Here is a 22,645-nt window from a genome sequence, read left to right as displayed (position 1 = left end):
TTAATATTCCCTTATCAACACAACGTAACTAAAACGGTTAGCTGATTTTACAGAGTTATCTCCCTGTAGTGTTAGGTACCACCTTAATCTATTTAAATAATATGTTTAAACATGAATAAATACAACAAAAAAATGGAAAAATAAAGTTTGAGGTATTGATAACAATAGCCAGTTATTGGAAATAAAATGAAAAAAAACAAAAAAAAACCCGTGAAATCAATTGAAAGATGTGTATACGCGTTAAGAATAAGAAAAAAACCTCAAAAACTCAACCTATTATTTAATTACATCTAACAGACTTTTTTTCAAGAATTGCAAAGGGATGTTTAGTGTTAATCTATTTCTTCTTCTGCAGTATATAGCAAACGTTTATAAGTAATTGGAGATTATATGCCGGGCATCAACTATAAAAATTTAATTTGTCATTAGCAAGATAGAAAAATCAAATTAAAAACTATAAATTTACTTTTGATAAAGTACATTCAGATAAAACCATATTCATAACCAGAAAAGTTAATGGTAGAAAATAGAAGTCAGAGTATATTCGGATATCACACTCTTAAACCTCTCTACTGAACCGAATGATACAAATTGTTGTGACAATGGATTCAAATGTACAGTTGTACGCGGATCAAATGTATATTCATAAGTACTAGTTGTTTAAATGATTGTGAATTGCTATGTCTTGTTATCATATCTAAAGGAATCAAAACTTTACATGTATGGACTGCGATAATTTTATGCATAATATAGTGAAAGAAAACAAGTATGTATCTTAGTCGTCTTGTTTTAAGTTGGTATCAATTGAAATCTATTATTGTATTTGTGAATGAAGCTGTGCTGTGAAAACGTTTGGAGGTGAAACGTTAGCTTTGAATTTAGATGAGCCTATTAAAAGTTATCTGCGAAAAAAAAAGAAAATTCAAAATTGCTTTTGATGTCTTGTAATATGTTTATCCCATTGTAATATTGATTGAAGATTTAACCTACATATTTTGTAGAAAGTTTTTTGTCGAGTGAGTAATTTATGTGTGATGGCAGAGTAGATCTATTATTTTTCAAGAATCAATTGTCAACCGACATTAACTTACAAATGTTACTTTCTAACTCGTAACGTTTAGCCCATAAATTTTAAACAGTATATACCCTGTCTGAGACCTGAATTACACATATATTACGGATTACCCCTGACTTAAGGTTATTTTGCAGTGCAGGTATTTGTTTAACATTCACAATGCAGCATGTATATTTATTACATGTTTGTTGTTTCTTAAACATTTTTGAGTAATCCATTTTAATGCACCTTTTTTAATCTTGGCAATTTTTTTTTCGTTAAAAAATAGTTTCAATAAAGTTTTGAGATATCCTATTTTGTGTTTGTATGTGTGTGTGGCTTTGTTTTTTACAACACATATATTAAAAAAAAACCTGATATGTTCGGCATACGTGATGGATTTTCTTATTTGCTGTGATTATAATTTTTTCGTGTATGTAATAATTTATGATAACACTTTTAACATTAAATATAAGTATTAAAAGTATAAATTGCGTGATTTTGTATTAAAAAAGTATCATTGACTGAAACACTTCATTACTTTCCCTCTTAGAGCTTCTGACATTCCTTAGTGTTCTGTATAGCTTTTGACTACGTCACATAGTAACCGGTGTTATGATGACGTTTTTGAGGTTCCAATCGGGAATAAAAATGTCGTATATACCCCGGCGGTTTTCAGAATATATACTGACATTTTTGTGTTGTTACCCAATCACAAACCTCGACACATTTGTAATCCGTAATATATGCTGATAAACAATAACTTACAATTTATATTCTTAAATCATTGTATTGTGATAAGTCTAGTAAATGCATACACATGAACGTCGTACATTTGTAGCGTACATTGTTATGATATTGTAATTATTATGTTTATTTATGTTGGCCTAATTTGTGTTGTATGGCCTGATAGTTGTTTACCAAATAATCTTATAACTATGCAGTTTAGGAATCACTGGAACAATCACAGAATGATTGGAACTTTCTAGAATGATCCTTATAAAAGATGCGTAATTTAAACTTCTACGTTATTCCAGAAACTTCCGTTGTAACTTTCCAGGATTTTCCACAATGTTCCATTATAGAGTGTTCTAGAATTTTCCATGACAACACTATATATACAGACACTAAAGTTAAACTCTCATAATTAAACTTGGACATAGACATTGATAGACATTAGTATTCACAGCATTTGGATTGACACTTTTATTCTACAAACAAAATCATACTGGATTGTGACATTAGTAGTGAACATAATATTCAAATTGGATTCCGAAAGATTAAGATTTCCGGATACAGATAAAGATAACAGATTGGACTCATATTTTGACAGTTAAGTTAACAGTAATATTTGTGTAATACCTTTTGTAAACTTTTGTATATTAAATATTGTTAAATTTTACTATTGATTTGTGTCTTTTGTTGGCTACAATTTAAAGGCGATTTCTGGCCGTAACAGAAATTGGGGGCTCGTCCGGGAGCTTAAAAATATTTTATTCAAAATTTGTTTAGTATTTGTATTATAACTAGCCAACAAAATTCTACAAAATGGCATTTGATGCTGGTAAATTTTTGAAAACGCCAGACCTGGAGAGTTTTGATAATTTAAAGAAAGAGGAATTAGTGTTGCTTGCTAAACAACTGAAATTAGTTTTTAAAGTATCTATGAGAAAACAAGTTATAAAAAATTTGGTTATAGACAAATTAGTTGAATCAGAAATTTTTGGTGAAGAGGCTCTTGATCTTAAGGTCGAAAACGTTGACGCCTTTAAATTAAAACAGCTTGAATTAGAACATAAACTTAAATTAAAAGAACTGGAAATGAAGGAGACAGAGAAAATAAAAGAACTTGAAATGAAGGAAAGGTTGGAAATGGATAAAAAAGAAAAAGAAGATGAATTTAAATTAAAAGAACTTGAATTAAAATTAAAAGAACTTGAAATGAGGGAAAGGCTAGAGATGGAAAAAATGAAAATTGAAATTGGCAAAGAGGAAAATAACACTAACGTCCAGTCGAAATCAGATTATTTTGATGCAGCAAAAAATATACGTTTGGTTCCGAAATTTTGTGAAAAAACAGTTGATAAATATTTTCCACAGTTTGAGAAAATTGCAAATAATTTGAAATGGCCGAAACCATATTGGACTACGATGCTGCAAAGTGTTTTTGAGGGTAAGGCCGCTGAAATTTATTCCGCACTTCCATCAGAAAAAAGTTCTGATTATGATATGGTAAAACAGGAAGTTTTGAAAGCTTATGAACTAGTACCAGAAGCATATAGACAGAAATTTAGATCTTATAAAAAGTTAGATTCACAAACATATGTGGAATTTGCTCGGGAAAAAGAAGATCTATTTGATAAATGGCTTACTTCAAAGAAAACAAAAAACAATTTTGATCAACTAAGACAATTGATGTTATTAGAAGAGTTTAAACAATGTGTTCATTCAGAATTAAAAACACATTTAGACGACAAAACTGTTGAGTCAATACATGATGCAGCTGTTATTTCAGATAATTATACTCTTTCACATAAAAGAAGTTTCAAGGGTCAAAATGTTAATACTTCCAGTGGAAATTACAAAAATCAAAGCACTGAGCGTACTGATAGTAAGCCTGTTCCACAGAATAAGAGTCAGTCCAGTTATAATATGTCTAGTCCAAAATTTGATACTTTTGAGAAGAAGTCACTGACTTGTGCTTATTGTAAGAAGATTGGTCACCTGATGGCTGATTGTTCTAGACTCCAGAAGAAGAATGAACGAGATAATAAGCCGATAACCAGTGCTTGTACGACACCTTATATTACCAGTACATTGGAATGTCCTGCGAGTCAGGCTTTTAAGTCCAGTTTTTGTGATTATATGGAGGAATATAAACCCTTTATGTCTGATGGGTTTGTTGCTATTGTTGATGATACCACTCTTCAGCCTATTAAAATTTTACGGGACACTGGAGCTTCTCAGTCTTTATTGTTAGAAGGTGTGTTGCCTTTGTCCGAGAAGACTTCTGTTGGTGCCTCCGTTTTGTTACAAGGTGTAGAGTTGGGTTGTATAGATGTTCCTCTCCATCGTATTTATCTGAAGTCAGATTTAATAACTGGACCAGTTGTTGTAGGTGTTCGTCCTAATCTCCCTGTTGAGGGTGTTACCTTATTGCTAGGAAATGATCTAGCTAGGAACAAAGTGGTTGCTGAACCAATTGTTACCAGTGAACCGGTGGTGGATGTTAAATCACCTGAAGATGATGCTGAATTATATCCAGCTTGTGTTGTTACTAGGGCGATGGCTAGAAAACAACAAGATGATAATTTGCAAACAGACAAGTTTGATTACATGGACCTTTCTGACACTTTCATAGCTGACATTGAAGGTCCTGGTAACTCAGAAAAGGCAATTATAAAACCACCTAGTGTTAACAAAAATGTTATTATGCCATGGCCAGATGTGAACAGCCATTCATTAGACCGAAATAATTTACTCGAAGAACAACATAAAGACCCTGAGGTTCTTCAGCTCAGCCAGAGGGCTCAACCACAGGAGGAAGCAGACAAAGTGGCCGAATGCTATTACCATCAGGACAGTATTTTAATGAGGAAGTGGAGGCCTCACGATGCTACCCCAGAGGAGGAATGGAGAGTGCTATACCAAGTGGTGGTGCCTAAAGTTTATAGACAAGAAATTATTGGTCTTGCCCATGACACCCCCTTGGCTGGACACTTAGGTATAAGGAAGACTTGCCTTAAGATCTTGCAGCATTTTTACTGGCCTAAACTTAGAAATGATGTTGCAGAATACTGCAAATCATGTCATATATGCCAGGTTGTTGGTAAACCTAACCAGAAAATACCACCAGCACCACTTCTACCTATTCCAGCCTTTGACGAACCTTTCAGCAGAGTTCTAATTGACTGTGTTGGACCTTTACCAAAGACCAAGACTGGAAATGCATATTTATTGACAATCATGTGTACATCTACCCGCTTTCCTGAAGCTATTCCGCTCAGAAATATCAAGACACCTACTATCGTCAAAGCTTTGATCAAATTTTTCACATTAGTAGGACTTCCTAAGTCTATACAGTCCGACCAGGGATCAAATTTCATGTCAGGTTTATTTCAGCAAGTCGTATACCAGTTAGGGATTGCTCAGTACAGATCAAGTGCTTATCATCCAGAATCTCAAGGTGCCTTAGAACGTTTTCATCAAACATTGAAGAACATGATTAGAACTTTTTGTCTTCAATTTGACAGAGACTGGGATGATGGAGTTCACTTTCTACTTTTTGCGGTTCGAGAGGCTGTTCAAGAATCCCTTGGATTTAGTCCCTTTGAGTTGGTATTTGGTCATACTGTAAGGGGACCGTTAAAATTGATTAAGGAAAAGTGGCTTACTGAACATACTGACTTGAATCTTTTAGACTATGTATCTAGATTTAAAGAAACATTGTATACTGCTTGTCAAATTGCTCAGAAAAACTTAAAAAATGTACAGAACAAGATGAAAATATGGTATGATAAAGATGCCAGGGACAGAGTTTTTGAGCCTGGTGATAGCGTACTTGTATTTCTGCCTGTCCCTGGACATCCTTTACAGGCTAAATATTGTGGTCCTTATACAATAGAGAGTAAAATTAATGATTTGAATTAATTGTAAAAACTCCAGGTCGGCGCAAACAAAATAGAGTGTGTCATATTAATATGTTAAAACCATATTTTGAGCGTACTAATGTTCTATGTGATAGTAAACCAGTTGCCACTTTAGGCATGGTTAAATTTGAGAACAATCATGACAAACCAGATGTTATTGAACCAATTTTTAGTTGTAAAACTATGGAAGAGACAGTTAGATTGAAAAATTCAGAAATTTTGTCAAATTTAGATTCAAAACTTGCACATCTGTCTTTTGATCGTAGAGAAGAAATAAAAACTTTGGTATTTTCTTATAAAAATCTTTTTCCAGATGTGCCAAACAAAACCACTGCTGTTTGTCATGATGTTGATGTCGGAGATGCTTGTCCAATTAAGCAACATCCTTACAGGCTCAATCCACTCAAACTTGAAGTTATGAGAAAAGAAATAAAATATATGCTTGACAATGATATTATTGAGCCGAGTAACAGTGAATGGAGCTCTCCTTGTCTCCTGGTGCCAAAACCAGATAAAACTTTTCGTTTCGTGACTGATTTCAGAAAAGTAAATTCAGTCTCAAAATCTGATTCCTATCCTATTCCAAGGATAGACGATTGTATTGACAATATTGGTCAAGCAAAGTTTGTGAGCAAATTTGATTTATTGAAAGGTTATTGGCAAGTTCCATTGACACAGAGAGCTCGTGAAATATCAGCTTTTGTTACACCAGATGGCTTATTTCAATATACTGTAATGCCATTTGGCATGAAAAGTGCTCCAGCTACATTTCAAAGAATGATCAATAATGTTATAAAAGATTTAGACTGTTGTTATGCTTATATTGATGATCTTATTGTATGTAGTGATAGCTGGGAACAGCATTTAACACATTTATATGATACTTTTGATAGATTGTCAAAGTCAAATTTGACTGTTAATCTTGGTAAAAGTGAATTTTGTCAGGCCACTGTTGATTATTTAGGGCATACAGTTGGCCAAGGTCAAGTAAAACCTATTATGGCTAAAGTGGAAGCTATTTCCAAATTCCCACCTCCTACAAATAGAAAACAACTTATGAGATATTTAGGCATGATTGGATTTTACAGAAAATTCTGTTCAAATTTTGCTACTGTTGTTCAACCATTGACTCATCTTTTACGAAAAGATTCTAAATTTATCTGGAGTGAAAATTGTCAAAAAGCTTTTGAAAATAGCAAATCACTTTTAATTAACAGTCCAGTTCTGATTACTCCAGACTTTAAAAAACAATTTAAACTTGCCGTTGATGCAAGCGATGTAGGAATAGGAGCTGTTTTATATCAAGAGACAGATGATAATGTTGAAAAACCTATATCATATTTTTCTAAGAAATTAGATAAACATCAGAAAAATTATTCAACTATTGAAAAAGAGTGTTTTGCAATGTTGTCAGCACTTCAACATTTTGATGTATATTTGAATCCCACTGTATATCCTATTCTTGTTTATACTGATCATAATCCTCTCACCTTCATGCATAAAATGAGAAACAAGAATCAGAGGTTGACTAGGTGGAGTTTATTGTTACAGGAATATGATGTAATTGTAAAACATATTAAGGGTAAAGATAATGTAATAGCTGATGCTTTATCTAGAGCTTATTAAATCACTTTGTATATATTATGTATTTTTGTTCATATTATTCATGATAAGTTTTTGTTACACTAAAACTTCTTTTAAGGGGGGAGGTGTTATGATATTGTAATTATTATGTTTATTTATGTTGGCCTAATTTGTGTTGTATGGCCTGATAGTTGTTTACCAAATAATCTTATAACTATGCAGTTTAGGAATCACTGGAACAATCACAGAATGATTGGAACTTTCTAGAATGATCCTTATAAAAGATGCGTAATTTAAACTTCTACGTTATTCCAGAAACTTCCGTTGTAACTTTCCAGGATTTTCCACAATGTTCCATTATAGAGTGTTCTAGAATTTTCCATGACAACACTATATATACAGACACTAAAGTTAAACTCTCATAATTAAACTTGGACATAGACATTGATAGACATTAGTATTCACAGCATTTGGATTGACACTTTTATTCTACAAACAACATCATACTGGATTGTGACATTAGTAGTGAACATAATATTCAAATTGGATTCCGAAAGATTAAGATTTCCGGATACAGATAAAGATAACAGATTGGACTCATATTTTGACAGTTAAGTTAACAGTAATATTTGTGTAATACCTTTTGTAAACTTTTGTATATTAAATATTGTTAAATTTTACTATTGATTTGTGTCTTTTGTTGGCTACAATTTAAAGGCGATTTCTGGCCGTAACAGAAATTGGGGGCTCGTCCGGGAGCTTAAAAATATTTTATTCAAAATTTGTTTAGTATTTGTATTATAACTAGCCAACAAAATTCTACAAAATGGCATTTGATGCTGGTAAATTTTTGAAAACGCCAGACCTGGAGAGTTTTGATAATTTAAAGAAAGAGGAATTAGGCCACAATTAAAAATATTTCAGTTTGCCCAAACCCGACCCATGATGACTGGGTGTGGGTAGGTAGGAAGGCAAATTCTTTTTTTTTTTTTTTTTTTTGTCAGAATTTGCATGAAAATATTAAAAGATCTTAAAACAGTATATCTTTTTTTCCCGTCAAACCTTTGTAGAGACAACCAAAAGCCATGAATTTAAAACCTCTATCAATAAATTAGTCTACAATATGATTTGGATCCTGAGATGTTTATAACCCTGACAATTGCTAACTGTGTGAAAGGGCTGGTGGATTTATGAAGTGATTTTCAACAGTTCCATCAACACGATGTTTATGTAAAAAAAAATATCAGCTGATTATGTAATGATTAAATTTGTTTGCAGTTTTTAAATCCTATTTCTATTAAAATAGATTAAATGTCCTAAAATATTAATATGAATTATTATCTACCATCCTTTAATAGTTTGTGTCTTTTTTATGTTTTGAAAACAAAAACAAATTTATATTTTACATTATCACACAGGTAAACTAATTTGGCTATAAATAGATCAAAGCATGTTCTGTAGAATCTCCAAACTAAAAACGTATTTGTTATAATTTTATTTCTTTAAATAATCAAGTTTAAATTTTTGAAAATAATCATTATTGATAAAATATAATTGCATAAAGTTTACGTTTTCTGAAGACTTTTTATTTTTAGGTCGTGGTTCCAGAGGCTTCCTCACAAATTTGTATAAAAATCCAATATGGGGTCGATAACATGTTTTTACTTTTGCACATGTGAAAAAAATATTTCTGACAAAAGTCAGATTTCTCTTGTCAAAAGGGATTTATATTTATATTGCAATAAATTATTCAGAAGGAGTTACATTCAGTTAAGATTATATTTCTGATTCTGTGAGCAATTATAGTTTTTATCAAATTCTCCCAAACAGCAACATACTGATCTTGTCTAATGAGACTTGTAAATTTGATGTATTTGAATAAAAGGGCATCTAATTTACATGATAAAGGAAGATTATAATTAAAGACAACAATTTATCAAGAAATTATTCCTTTTTATTCAGTAAAAACAAAATCTTCTTGCAAGATTGTAAATTCGCAACTTCCGGATCCATTTCCTGTCAGAAATTATAACATTGAAAATATTCGATTGCACATGGTTTTGAACAAATCTACCTGAATATTCTTATCAGATATTCGATAACACGATGAAATTAACATTGAGCATATAGGTAAGGGTTTGGTAGTACAGACAACTACAGCGTAAATAAAACTGTGCCACTTCACTTGTTTTACTTCTTTACGTTCGTTAAATCAGAAGATAAAAACAGAGAACATCGAAAATCGATTAACTGCGTCTCTTATACGCTTTCTTTTAATCTTATTCACAGTTACTTTCAAACGCAAAGACGACAAACATTAAGTTTTGTACGATGACGGAGCGGACCCAAAAAAAAATCCGAAAAAAAAATTTCTTCAAAAAAACGTAAAAAAAGAATTTGAGTCGGCGGGTTTATTTTGGGTCGGTCGCGTTTGGGCAAACATACAATCTTTTTATTTTGGCCTTAGTGTTGCTTGCTAAACAACTGAAATTAGTTTTTAAAGTATCTATGAGAAAACAAGTTATAAAAAATTTGGTTATAGACAAATTAGTTGAATCAGAAATTTTAGGTGAAGAGGCTCTTGATCTTAAGGTCGAAAACGTTGACGCCTTTAAATTAAAACAGCTTGAATTAGAACATAAACTTAAATTAAAAGAACTGGAAATGAAGGAGACAGAGAAAATAAAAGAACTTGAAATGAAGGAAAGGTTGGAAATGGATAAAAAAGAAAAAGAAGATGAATTTAAATTAAAAGAACTTGAATTAAAATTAAAAGAACTTGAAATGAGGGAAAGGCTAGAGATGGAAAAAATGAAAATTGAAATTGGCAAAGAGGAAAATAACACTAACGTCCAGTCGAAATCAGATTATTTTGATGCAGCAAAAAATATACGTTTGGTTCCGAAATTTTGTGAAAAAACAGTTGATAAATATTTTCCACAGTTTGAGAAAATTGCAAATAATTTGAAATGGCCGAAACCATATTGGACTACGATGCTGCAAAGTGTTTTTGAGGGTAAGGCCGCTGAAATTTATTCCGCACTTCCATCAGAAAAAAGTTCTGATTATGATATGGTAAAACAGGAAGTTTTGAAAGCTTATGAACTAGTACCAGAAGCATATAGACAGAAATTTAGATCTTATAAAAAGTTAGATTCACAAACATATGTGGAATTTGCTCGGGAAAAAGAAGATCTATTTGATAAATGGCTTACTTCAAAGAAAACAAAAAACAATTTTGATCAACTAAGACAATTGATGTTATTAGAAGAGTTTAAACAATGTGTTCATTCAGAATTAAAAACACATTTAGACGACAAAACTGTTGAGTCAATACATGATGCAGCTGTTATTTCAGATAATTATACTCTTTCACATAAAAGAAGTTTCAAGGGTCAAAATGTTAATACTTCCAGTGGAAATTACAAAAATCAAAGCACTGAGCGTACTGATAGTAAGCCTGTTCCACAGAATAAGAGTCAGTCCAGTTATAATATGTCTAGTCCAAAATTTGATACTTTTGAGAAGAAGTCACTGACTTGTGCTTATTGTAAGAAGATTGGTCACCTGATGGCTGATTGTTCTAGACTCCAGAAGAAGAATGAACGAGATAATAAGCCGATAACCAGTGCTTGTACGACACCTTATATTGCCAGTACATTGGAATGTCCTGCGAGTCAGGCTTTTAAGTCCAGTTTTTGTGATTATATGGAGGAATATAAACCCTTTATGTCTGATGGGTTTGTTGCTATTGTTGATGATACCACTCTTCAGCCTATTAAAATTTTACGGGACACTGGAGCTTCTCAGTCTTTATTGTTAGAAGGTGTGTTGCCTTTGTCCGAGAAGACTTCTGTTGGTGCCTCCGTTTTGTTACAAGGTGTAGAGTTGGGTTGTATAGATGTTCCTCTCCATCGTATTTATCTGAAGTCAGATTTAATAACTGGACCAGTTGTTGTAGGTGTTCGTCCTAATCTCCCTGTTGAGGGTGTTACCTTATTGCTAGGAAATGATCTAGCTAGGAACAAAGTGGTTGCTGAACCAATTGTTACCAGTGAACCGGTGGTGGATGTTAAATCACCTGAAGATGATGCTGAATTATATCCAGCTTGTGTTGTTACTAGGGCGATGGCTAGAAAACAACAAGATGATAATTTGCAAACAGACAAGTTTGATTACATGGACCTTTCTGACACTTTCATAGCTGACATTGAAGGTCCTGGTAACTCAGAATAGGCAATTATAAAACCACCTAGTGTTAACAAAAATGTTATTATGCCATGGCCAGATGTGAACAGCCATTCATTAGACCGAAATAATTTACTCGAAGAACAACATAAAGACCCTGAGGTTCTTCAGCTCAGCCAGAGGGCTCAACCACAGGAGGAAGCAGACAAAGTGGCCGAATGCTATTACCATCAGGACAGTATTTTAATGAGGAAGTGGAGGCCTCCCGATGCTACCCCAGAGGAGGAATGGAGAGTGCTATACCAAGTGGTGGTGCCTAAAGTTTATAGACAAGAAATTATTGGTCTTGCCCATGACACCCCCTTGGCTGGACACTTAGGTATAAGGAAGACTTGCCTTAAGATCTTGCAGCATTTTTACTGGCCTAAACTTAGAAATGATGTTGCAGAATACTGCAAATCATGTCATATATGCCAGGTTGTTGGTAAACCTAACCAGAAAATACCACCAGCACCACTTCTACCTATTCCAGCCTTTGACGAACCTTTCAGCAGAGTTCTAATTGACTGTGTTGGACCTTTACCAAAGACCAAGACTGGAAATGCATATTTATTGACAATCATGTGTACATCTACCCGCTTTCCTGAAGCTATTCCGCTCAGAAATATCAAGACACCTACTATCGTCAAAGCTTTGATCAAATTTTTCACATTAGTAGGACTTCCTAAGTCTATACAGTCCGACCAGGGATCAAATTTCATGTCAGGTTTATTTCAGCAAGTCGTATACCAGTTAGGGATTGCTCAGTACAGATCAAGTGCTTATCATCCAGAATCTCAAGGTGCCTTAGAACGTTTTCATCAAACATTGAAGAACATGATTAGAACTTTTTGTCTTCAATTTGACAGAGACTGGGATGATGGAGTTCACTTTCTACTTTTTGCGGTTCGAGAGGCTGTTCAAGAATCCCTTGGATTTAGTCCCTTTGAGTTGGTATTTGGTCATACTGTAAGGGGACCGTTAAAATTGATTAAGGAAAAGTGGCTTACTGAACATACTGACTTGAATCTTTTAGACTATGTATCTAGATTTAAAGAAAAATTGTATACTGCTTGTCAAATTGCTCAGAAAAAATGTACAGAACAAGATGAAAATATGGTATGATAAAGATGCCAGGGACAGAGTTTTTGAGCCTGGTGATAGCGTACTTGTATTTCTGCCTGTCCCTGGACATCCTTTACAGGCTAAATATTGTGGTCCTTATACAATAGAGAGTAAAATTAATGATTTGAATTAATTGTAAAAACTCCAGGTCGGCGCAAACAAAATAGAGTGTGTCATATTAATATGTTAAAACCATATTTTGAGCGTACTAATGTTCTATGTGATAGTAAACCAGTTGCCACTTTAGGCATGGTTAAATTTGAGAACAATCATGACAAACCAGATGTTATTGAACCAATTTTTAGTTGTAAAACTATGGAAGAGACAGTTAGATTGAAAAATTCAGAAATTTTGTCAAATTTAGATTCAAAACTTGCACATCTGTCTTTTGATCGTAGAGAAGAAATAAAAACTTTGGTATTTTCTTATAAAAATCTTTTTCCAGATGTGCCAAACAAAACCACTGCTGTTTGTCATGATGTTGATGTCGGAGATGCTTGTCCAATTAAGCAACATCCTTACAGGCTCAATCCACTCAAACTTGAAGTTATGAGAAAAGAAATAAAATATATGCTTGACAATGATATTATTGAGCCGAGTAACAGTGAATGGAGCTCTCCTTGTCTCCTGGTGCCAAAACCAGATAAAACTTTTCGTTTCGTGACTGATTTCAGAAAAGTAAATTCAGTCTCAAAATCTGATTCCTATCCGATTCCAAGGATAGACGATTGTATTGACAATATTGGTCAAGCAAAGTTTGTGAGCAAATTTGATTTATTGAAAGGTTATTGGCAAGTTCCATTGACACAGAGAGCTCGTGAAATATCAGCTTTTGTTACACCAGATGGCTTATTTCAATATACTGTAATGCCATTTGGCATGAAAAGTGCTCCAGCTACATTTCAAAGAATGATCAATAATGTTATAAAAGATTTAGACTGTTGTTATGCTTATATTGATGATCTTATTGTATGTAGTGATAGCTGGGAACAGCATTTAACACATTTATATGATACTTTTGATAGATTGTCAAAGTCAAATTTGACTGTTAATCTTGGTAAAAGTGAATTTTGTCAGGCCACTGTTGATTATTTAGGGCATACAGTTGGCCAAGGTCAAGTAAAACCTATTATGGCTAAAGTGGAAGCTATTTCCAAATTCCCACCTCCTACAAATAGAAAACAACTTATGAGATATTTAGGCATGATTGGATTTTACAGAAAATTCTGTTCAAATTTTGCTACTGTTGTTCAACCATTGACTCATCTTTTACGAAAAGATTCTAAATTTATCTGGAGTGAAAATTGTCAAAAAGCTTTTGAAAATAGCAAATCACTTTTAATTAACAGTCCAGTTCTGATTACTCCAGACTTTGAAAAACAATTTAAACTTGCCGTTGATGCAAGCGATGTAGGAATAGGAGCTGTTTTATATCAAGAGACAGATGATAATGTTGAAAAACCTATATCATATTTTTCTAAGAAATTAGATAAACATCAGAAAAATTATTCAACTATTGAAAAAGAGTGTTTTGCAATGTTGTCAGCACTTCAACATTTTGATGTATATTTGAATCCCACTGTATATCCTATTCTTGTTTATACTGATCATAATCCTCTCACCTTCATGCATAAAATGAGAAACAAGAATCAGAGGTTGACTAGGTGGAGTTTATTGTTACAGGAATATGATGTAATTGTAAAACATATTAAGGGTAAAGATAATGTAATAGCTGATGCTTTATCTAGAGCTTATTAAATCACTTTGTATATATTATGTATTTTTGTTCATATTATTCATGATAAGTTTTTGTTACACTAAAACTTCTTTTAAGGGGGGAGGTGTTATGATATTGTAATTATTATGTTTATTTATGTTGGCCTAATTTGTGTTGTATGGCCTGATAGTTGTTTACCAAATAATCTTATAACTATGCAGTTTAGGAATCACTGGAACAATCACAGAATGATTGGAACTTTCTAGAATGATCCTTATAAAAGATGCGTAATTTAAACTTCTACGTTATTCCAGAAACTTCCGTTGTAACTTTCCAGGATTTTCCACAATGTTCCATTATAGAGTGTTCTAGAATTTTCCATGACAACACTATATATACAGACACTAAAGTTAAACTCTCATAATTAAACTTGGACATAGACATTGATAGACATTAGTATTCACAGCATTTGGATTGACACTTTTATTCTACAAACAACATCATACTGGATTGTGACATTAGTAGTGAACATAATATTCAAATTGGATTCCGAAAGATTAAGATTTCCGGATACAGATAAAGATAACAGATTGGACTCATATTTTGACAGTTAAGTTAACAGTAATATTTGTGTAATACCTTTTGTAAACTTTTGTATATTAAATATTGTTAAATTTTACTATTGATTTGTGTCTTTTGTTGGCTACAATTTAAAGGCGATTTCTGGCCGTAACAACATTCATGATGGCCATTTTGTTTTGTTTTTATTTATGAGGTAGTTTTGTTGTTGGTGTCGTTGCATTATATGTAGCCCATGGCATATAAAGTTTAATATTCAACATATGAAGCAACTGAAGAAAGGAAATCGTATAATAATAGAACAATTCAAACAAAAACTCTCACAAAAATTCGTAATCTCAACTGTTTTAATACAAATAAAACAGAAACCATAAACCATTGAACATTACTGGCCACTGTTAAAAATTGTGATCAATCTAACCGGCTTCTCTAAATTAAATAAACAAAAGGAGAAAATATTAGTCCTTGTTTTTAGTTTTTAAAGGTCTGCTTTTTGGAAAAAAACAACAACCAAGATTATTCTATCCTTTAAAAAACAGATTATGGTGCGGAAGATGATGTGCGGAATTCAAACATACAATGTATAATGATTTGAAAATCTCATTTAGGATCGTTTGCTATACTTTTGTACACCATTCGCACGATTTGTTTACGAAATTCTCAACTGTGATGTTTTATTGGGAAAGTTTAAGGACTAACACATTACAAAGATAAATATCATTTGGTATTATCGGAAAGTTGTTCCCTGATAAAAAAAAACGTTTGTAAAAAGTTGTGTTATGTTTATGACGATATTGATGATGATATATGCCAATATTTGAGTGTCAATTAAGATTAGGCAAGGAATTTTGAGATTCCCCAAAAATTGTTAAAGTAGACTTCCATAAAATAAAAACGCATTTCAATCTGCATTTTTTACAGTGCTTCACTGATAAATCGGCACAAACGATTGTCGATACAACATTTTGCAAAACAATATTTGTTTAAACGTTTTTGTTTAAAAGAGGGCCGAAAGATACTAGAGGGACTCAAAGATAAAAAATAAACTGACAACGTCATGGACAAAAAAGAAACAAACAAACGGATAAATAGTAGGACACAGGACACACAATAAAGACATAAAAACTAAGTAACACGATCCAAAACAAAAAATAGGGTTGAGCACGAGTCTGCTATGTAAATCAACTTCAAAAGAAGTATTTATGTTCACAAATAGAAAAAACATATTTTTAATAATTGCAATTCATCTTACTCACATTTTCTTAAAACGTCTCCAACAAGACATTCCAATGCAACTGTTTCAATAATTTAAAACGATGACGTCAATATAATAACGTACATAATCTTACACACTACGGTACTTTATATCATAAAAAATATTTCTGTGAAAGTTTCATTTATTAGAATATCTCAGTTTCTAATAAATGTACTCTGTAAGGTTTTTGTCGCAATGAAAAAGATATATACTACAAAAACATCTAAACTATACCGATGCTTATATATTTGGACCTCAAGTAAACGATTGCCACACCCAATGGGCTGATGATGCGAGACTTGACCCAACTATATTATACATGTATATGATGTTTATTAACTCTGTTTTTATTCTATACAGATGTTCAGTTTCGACAGATAACAGTACAATACTGGTACATTGACGCATGATTCGGCAAAATGATTATTCTGCTGATCTTGGTAAAATATCCTATAACAGATATCAACCATTAAAGTTTTTGACGTCGCAATGCATTCACTCTATGAAAAATCAAATTTATATATGATCTCATTTTTACCCGCTTTAATCTATCTCTTCTATCTAATAGTAGTACATAGTATCATTTGATAAAAAATACCTTATTTTCCAGTAGATAATTTACGATTTTGTCATTATCACGTGTACATCAGAAAACATTATTCATGTAATTGCTAAATTGGATGCTTTTAACTCACACAGTTCATTTAAGTGTTCGAAGATTATGATATATCAAATGCAGTTTATAAAACCCAATATTCACACACAGTATGCATCAATTTTCAAAGTGCAAAAAACGTAGTCTATATATGTCATTTAGGAACTATATAGGTAAACAAATATCCGTTTTGGATCAATAAATGCCAGCTAAGTAACTTTAACAGTGAAGTCCGTAAGCATTATGTATCTCAACGTACACAATTAAGATCAAACATTTAATAATAAAACTTCTATCTGAATTAACTGCATGCAAAGTTTTTTAATAGAGCTAAATTACACAAAATGTAACTTATCATTAATTATGAAAAGAGATAGTATACCCGGCCTGTTGTTCTAATTTTCAACATTTCACATCGTTTAATATCAAAAGTTTTCCCTGTTAATGTAACTTCTCCGTTATAATTCATGATTCAAATAATTATGAAAAAAGACAACTAGTAGTTTGGCCAAACAGTTTTACTCATATTGTTTGAAGTGAGGGAAATCGTAAATTGATATCTTTTTTTTTAATATTTTTTTTTATTTTTTTAGGTATTTGCAACAGTAACTGGATATGACCTTAAATGTCCAGTCAAGTCAGAATGGAGATTGAGAGCAAACGTTTCGTGTTATTTGGAAGACAAATATGTGTGTGTGTTCCATTTACTGAAAGGAAAATACGAGGAGAATTGTTTAGGTTCAGATCAAAGTAGTATAGGTAACTAGTTAAAAACTCGTTTCTTAAAATCTTGATTTAATTACTGTGGATTCATTTATTTTCGTGGGTATCAATTTTCGTGGATAGTGAAAAAAAATCGTTTCGTGGTATACGTAAATTCGTGGATCGCTGATAACAAAACAAACAAAAAATCAGATACATAATTCGTTGATTTGTTTTTGATTTAGGAGATCATATAACATCCTTGGTTTAATCAATAATAAAACAAAGAAAAAAGAAGGAATTCATTGAAAAAGTTTTGAATTGTCAAAATCCTCGCTTGGTCATTTTAGGTTAAAGTGTTCATTGAAAATTTCTATTACAATAATGGACAAAAACAACTAATTATTTGTTTGTTTTACAATTGATAAATGCTTGTCGGAATTCTATAAGGCAATCAAAACTTAAGCTCATTTCCCTAATCACGATATAATAAACAGTCATATAAGTAAAAGGTGTGAAAATAAATGTTCCTGTCATAAACAATATTACCTACGGGCAATATCCCCGTACTTAATCCTATTGATTTTTAATCACTAGTAAACCAAACTATGACACGGTAATTAACAACTTGCAGTTGTTTTCCATGAACAGTTTTAATCAATTTTAAAAAGTAAATTATCACTGATATTCGATATATTTATTATTGATTTAATTAAACTACTTGACTGTATCTTCTTTCAATAAAAAACACGTGTTATGTTACAATGTTTATCGCTAGTCAACACTATAATAGAACTGCATAACACAACCGGAAATAAACATCCGACTCCATACACATTTATCGGGATTATTCTTCGTTGAATTCTTGAATTCGTGGTTCGCTGTGACCCACGAAACCCACGAAAATTGGTATACCACGAATAAAAATGAATCCACAGTAGTATAGGTAAGTTATTTATCTGGAAATAAGTTGTTCTATACTTTCATTTATTGGCTATTGCACTTGATAATTTTAAAGCAGTAGCAATAACAAATACAGATGTTGTAATAGCCTATCAACCTTTTGAATTCCGTAATAGGAAACAGCCATTGACTGTTAACGCAGTCTGTATTCTGATATCCACCGTGTAGTATTACCAATATTAACGTAAGACGATTTATAACCTACTCAATCAGTGCAATCTTCTCTGATTTCTTAACATGTGTATACAACTGGCCTTGTGTTTGGAACTGGTTTAACCGGACTTCAACTTGTTGCTATATTATTTTGTTATAATTGTTATTTTGTATCCATTAGATATAATCCTTATCGACTTATGTAAGATTGATTTGTTATCTTAATATATAGATAGCAGATATTTTTGTAATAGTTATAACAAGGTATTTCGAAATGATGTTAGGGGTTTTGTTTGCCGCAAAATTAAGAATAACAATCCAATACCGTACAGTAATAATATTGCAGCATAGATAGTTGTGTTAAATGTGATACATAAATTTGGGTCACTAAAAGCATGCTTAAAATCATCAGCATTCATGTTTTTACTTTAGCCTGAGCTTGTTTGAACATCAGTCAACTAATGTCCGGTTAATTCAAAATTTAACTGAATTATCAAAGCCATAACAGTTAATTGACAATTGCACCGAAATCTTCGACAGTACATACTCCTTAATATATCAAGTAGGATTTCTACTTATAGGAAGTAAACTAGTGTTCCAACCGTTGTTCAATCTAGCAAAATGTAACGTAGAAAGATTTCAACCTATTGTTTTCACCACCCATGGAAACAGTAAATGTATACTCAGAAAATCTGAGTGTTCCGAAGAGGGACAGGTGGTATACAGCAATGAGTCTTCTAGCATTGATACTGTTTGTCGCTGTGACTACACAAGGGGATATGCGCATGTTTCAAAACCACAAAACCGTTGTTTTTGTATACCATCCGAAGAGGATTGCTCTTGCTTTAAAGTTGAATGTACACAACTATCAGCAGGTAAGTTGTTTTGTCATACTTATGAATTAAGGATAAACAGTGTTTATTTTATATACAGTTTCTTTCCTTATGAAATATCTTTATTTCATCAATTTAAAACAAAGTAAGCGGATAATCAGTCGTTCCGCTAGCCTTTGAACTGGTGCAGAGATACAAGAATAAGTTTAAATTTGAGAGCAAAGTCACAAAAATATTGCGTTAACCATTTATAAAAGTATTGTTTGACTGAATCAAACGAATTCTATTAATATGGAAAAATAGAAGTGTGACATGATTGCCAATGTGATAACTATCCAACATAGTGAAGTAGATACAATTATAGGCAATCGTTTATCACAGACATTAATTAACGACAACCATTAAACGAAAGGCTTATAAATGGGAGCTTTACTTATCAATTCGATACAAAAATGAAAACGTCGATCAAATTACATAGACCAAACTGGAAGGGTATAAAAAAAACTAATGCAATTGAGAATGGAACTATTACATAAAGTTATCAAAAGTACCAGGATTATAATTTACTACACGCGTTTCATCTACATAAGACAAATCAGTTACGCTCTTATTAAAATAGTTATAAAGCCAAACATGTACAAAGTTGAGGAGCATTGAGGATCCAAAATTCCAAAAAGTTGTGCCAAATACGGCTAAGATACTCTATTCCTGGGACAAGAAAATCCTGAGTTTTTCGAAAAATTCAAAGTTTTGTAAACATATCTGAGAGTACTCGCATTTCCAGGCATCCAGTTCAAATAGAACAAATGAAAAAAAGGGTTATGTATCTTAGACTCAAATATCAACCAGTACACATCCATCGTCAAATTAATTAAGTGTAAAACGCCATTAACAGTAAAAAAATTGAAAACAACACGTTTAATAATTTCTTGCGTCCGAGGCGCTTTTCTGGGTTAACCTTCATCAGGAACGCCCAAAACCAAACATTTGAAATCCGAAGATGGATAAGTATCAAACCTTCGTTAAACAAATCAATAGATAATAATTTATATATTCCTTGCAGATTACCAATGCATCCCTGACGATAAGAAAATAACGGACGTCAATTGCGAGGAAATACAGCCAAAAATGTAAGTTCACTTGTCCTTTGTCACAAGGGTAAGTTTCCCTCTGACATGGAATACTTATATTTGCTTCATGTAAAAAGGACACAAAAAAATCCTTAAACAAATTATTGAACTCCACACGAAGCATAATTGGTACTTAAGTATATTTTGAGTTTTTGGCGACATAGACATATCAGCCATGCTAATAAATATCACTTCAAAATGTCATGATAAGGAAGACTAAAGTTATAATCAGTTCTCAGATATAAGAAGATGCGATATGAGTGCCATCAAAGTCACAATTTGTAAAAATAAACCATTATATACACATGGAAAAAAGTATTGCAACACCTTGATTTTTTAAAACTTGAAAAATCAGCCTTTTATTCTGGATGAAATATGATAAAATATTTGTAAAATAATATTGAAACATAGTTTATGATTATATTGGCATTTTAACGAACAAAAAATGTTTGAAAAAAAAAAAGATTTATCTAACCACAATTTTAATAACATAATGAAGTGTTTTTGTACAAAAAACTGCATTTTACAACTTTTACTGTAGTCGAACTTTACAATGCCACGTGTTTGGACTGGGGTGTCCTTTCGCGCACATGACGCTCAAAAGTGTCCCATATATGCTCGATATGGTTCAAATCCGGGCTACGATCGGACCAAGGAAGATAAACCGAATTCCATTGGAACAATGGATCTTCCTCCACGATGCTAATTTTCAACTTTGGCGAGCCTTGCACTACATTGGATACGGACAACTGTGTGTCTATTCGTAAACAAAGGTCCCCGAAATGGTCTTATCGCACGATAACCAGTAGCGATGAGTCGATCTCAAACAATTTTTGTTAAAAGGCTCCTGTATGCCCACCACTCTCATTTTAGGATTGTATTGTATGCAATGGGTTTCTTCCTGACCAAGCTTCATTATGCTTGATTTTCCCTAGCAGATGGCATAGGGGGTCTTTTTGATCTCGGATAGTCTTTAACTAAACGATTAATAGTGGAATGTTGATGACCAACAATACGTGCGGTTGTCAACGCGATATTTTAAAATATACAAGGAAATGTGGAGAGAACTGTTCCTCTCTAGAACATTTCAGAATATAGTTATAAACAGTGTGTGATAGAAGACGTTTTGAACAGTTCTAACCTAGAACAAGTTCTGACAGTTCTAAATCGGAAGGGATCCTGTCAGTTCTATAATGATACGTCATTTTTAATAAGATTATTTTTCTATTATTACTGTTTTTCTTTATACTGCTTAATGACCATATATTAGTACTAGCGAGTGCCATCATTTGCATTACATAACCAAACATGCAGCATTACATAAGAGTGTGTCATGTCGACTAAATCCGTGTTTAAAACACTTCCGGGAAAAAGAAATGGTTATTATGCAAACCATTTTACCTTAAAATAAATATTCCTAATACTTCTCCTGTCATGAATACCCGCTCCCCTATGTAAATAATTTGTACATAAAATATACAAAATAACTTCTCAAAGTAACACAATAACCGCAAAAATAAACATTTTCACATAATTTACAACTATATGTAAATGTTTTCTCATGAGGACACAATTGTGCAACTTGAAACCATCAACTCGGAAGGCCAATTGAATAAAACTGTGCAATTTTCTGAGCAGAATAGAAGTAAAATTATCGTTTATAAATGTCCTGATAGGTCTCTCTGGTCTGAACATGTTAAAAGGACAATTAGCGTTCACCGATTTGACTTAAAATCTCATATTTACCTTATAACATACTAAAGCGTATATAAAAAAGTAAACAATGCACAACACATGAACACGATAATATGTTTCAGCATTTCGTGTGTATTTTAGTCAAAGTAATGTTTAATTTTACTGCATTATATTTTAATTTTACAATTAATAAATTATTTAAAAGTCTATTGATTTGTATCTTTTAGGTCATACAACAGACATAACCAAACTGTGAGAATCATTCAAAATGAAATACATCGTAAGTAGAGTATATGCGCAAAATATTGTTCAGTACATGAATAT

At 32.3% G+C, this 22,645-nt stretch overlaps 2 protein-coding genes across 2 annotated transcripts in view; both read left to right on the top strand.

Annotated features, from left to right (window-relative positions):
- The window catches only part of LOC143075832 (fibrinolytic enzyme, isozyme C-like), a 125,697-nt gene that overhangs the window by 31,535 nt on the left and 71,517 nt on the right, over positions 1-22,645 (top strand). The gene's annotated exons all lie outside the window — the stretch shown is intronic.
- The window catches only part of LOC143076921 (uncharacterized), a 38,506-nt gene that overhangs the window by 3,336 nt on the left and 12,525 nt on the right, over positions 1-22,645 (top strand). Inside the window, exons 2-6 of the mRNA XM_076252819.1 lie at positions 16,551-16,630; positions 17,439-17,604; positions 19,245-19,538; positions 20,560-20,626; positions 22,549-22,601. Of these exons, the coding sequence (XP_076108934.1) occupies positions 16,610-16,630; positions 17,439-17,604; positions 19,245-19,538; positions 20,560-20,626; positions 22,549-22,601 (601 nt within the window). The 5' untranslated portion in view covers positions 16,551-16,609. The remainder of the gene's footprint in view (positions 1-16,550; positions 16,631-17,438; positions 17,605-19,244; positions 19,539-20,559; positions 20,627-22,548; positions 22,602-22,645) is intronic.

Source organism: Mytilus galloprovincialis, chromosome 5 (assembly GCF_965363235.1).
Source record: "Mytilus galloprovincialis chromosome 5, xbMytGall1.hap1.1, whole genome shotgun sequence".
Classification (NCBI taxonomy): domain Eukaryota; kingdom Metazoa; phylum Mollusca; class Bivalvia; order Mytilida; family Mytilidae; genus Mytilus; species Mytilus galloprovincialis.
Note: the sequence above shows the minus strand (reverse complement) of the source record. Positions and strands in the feature narration are given on the sequence as shown.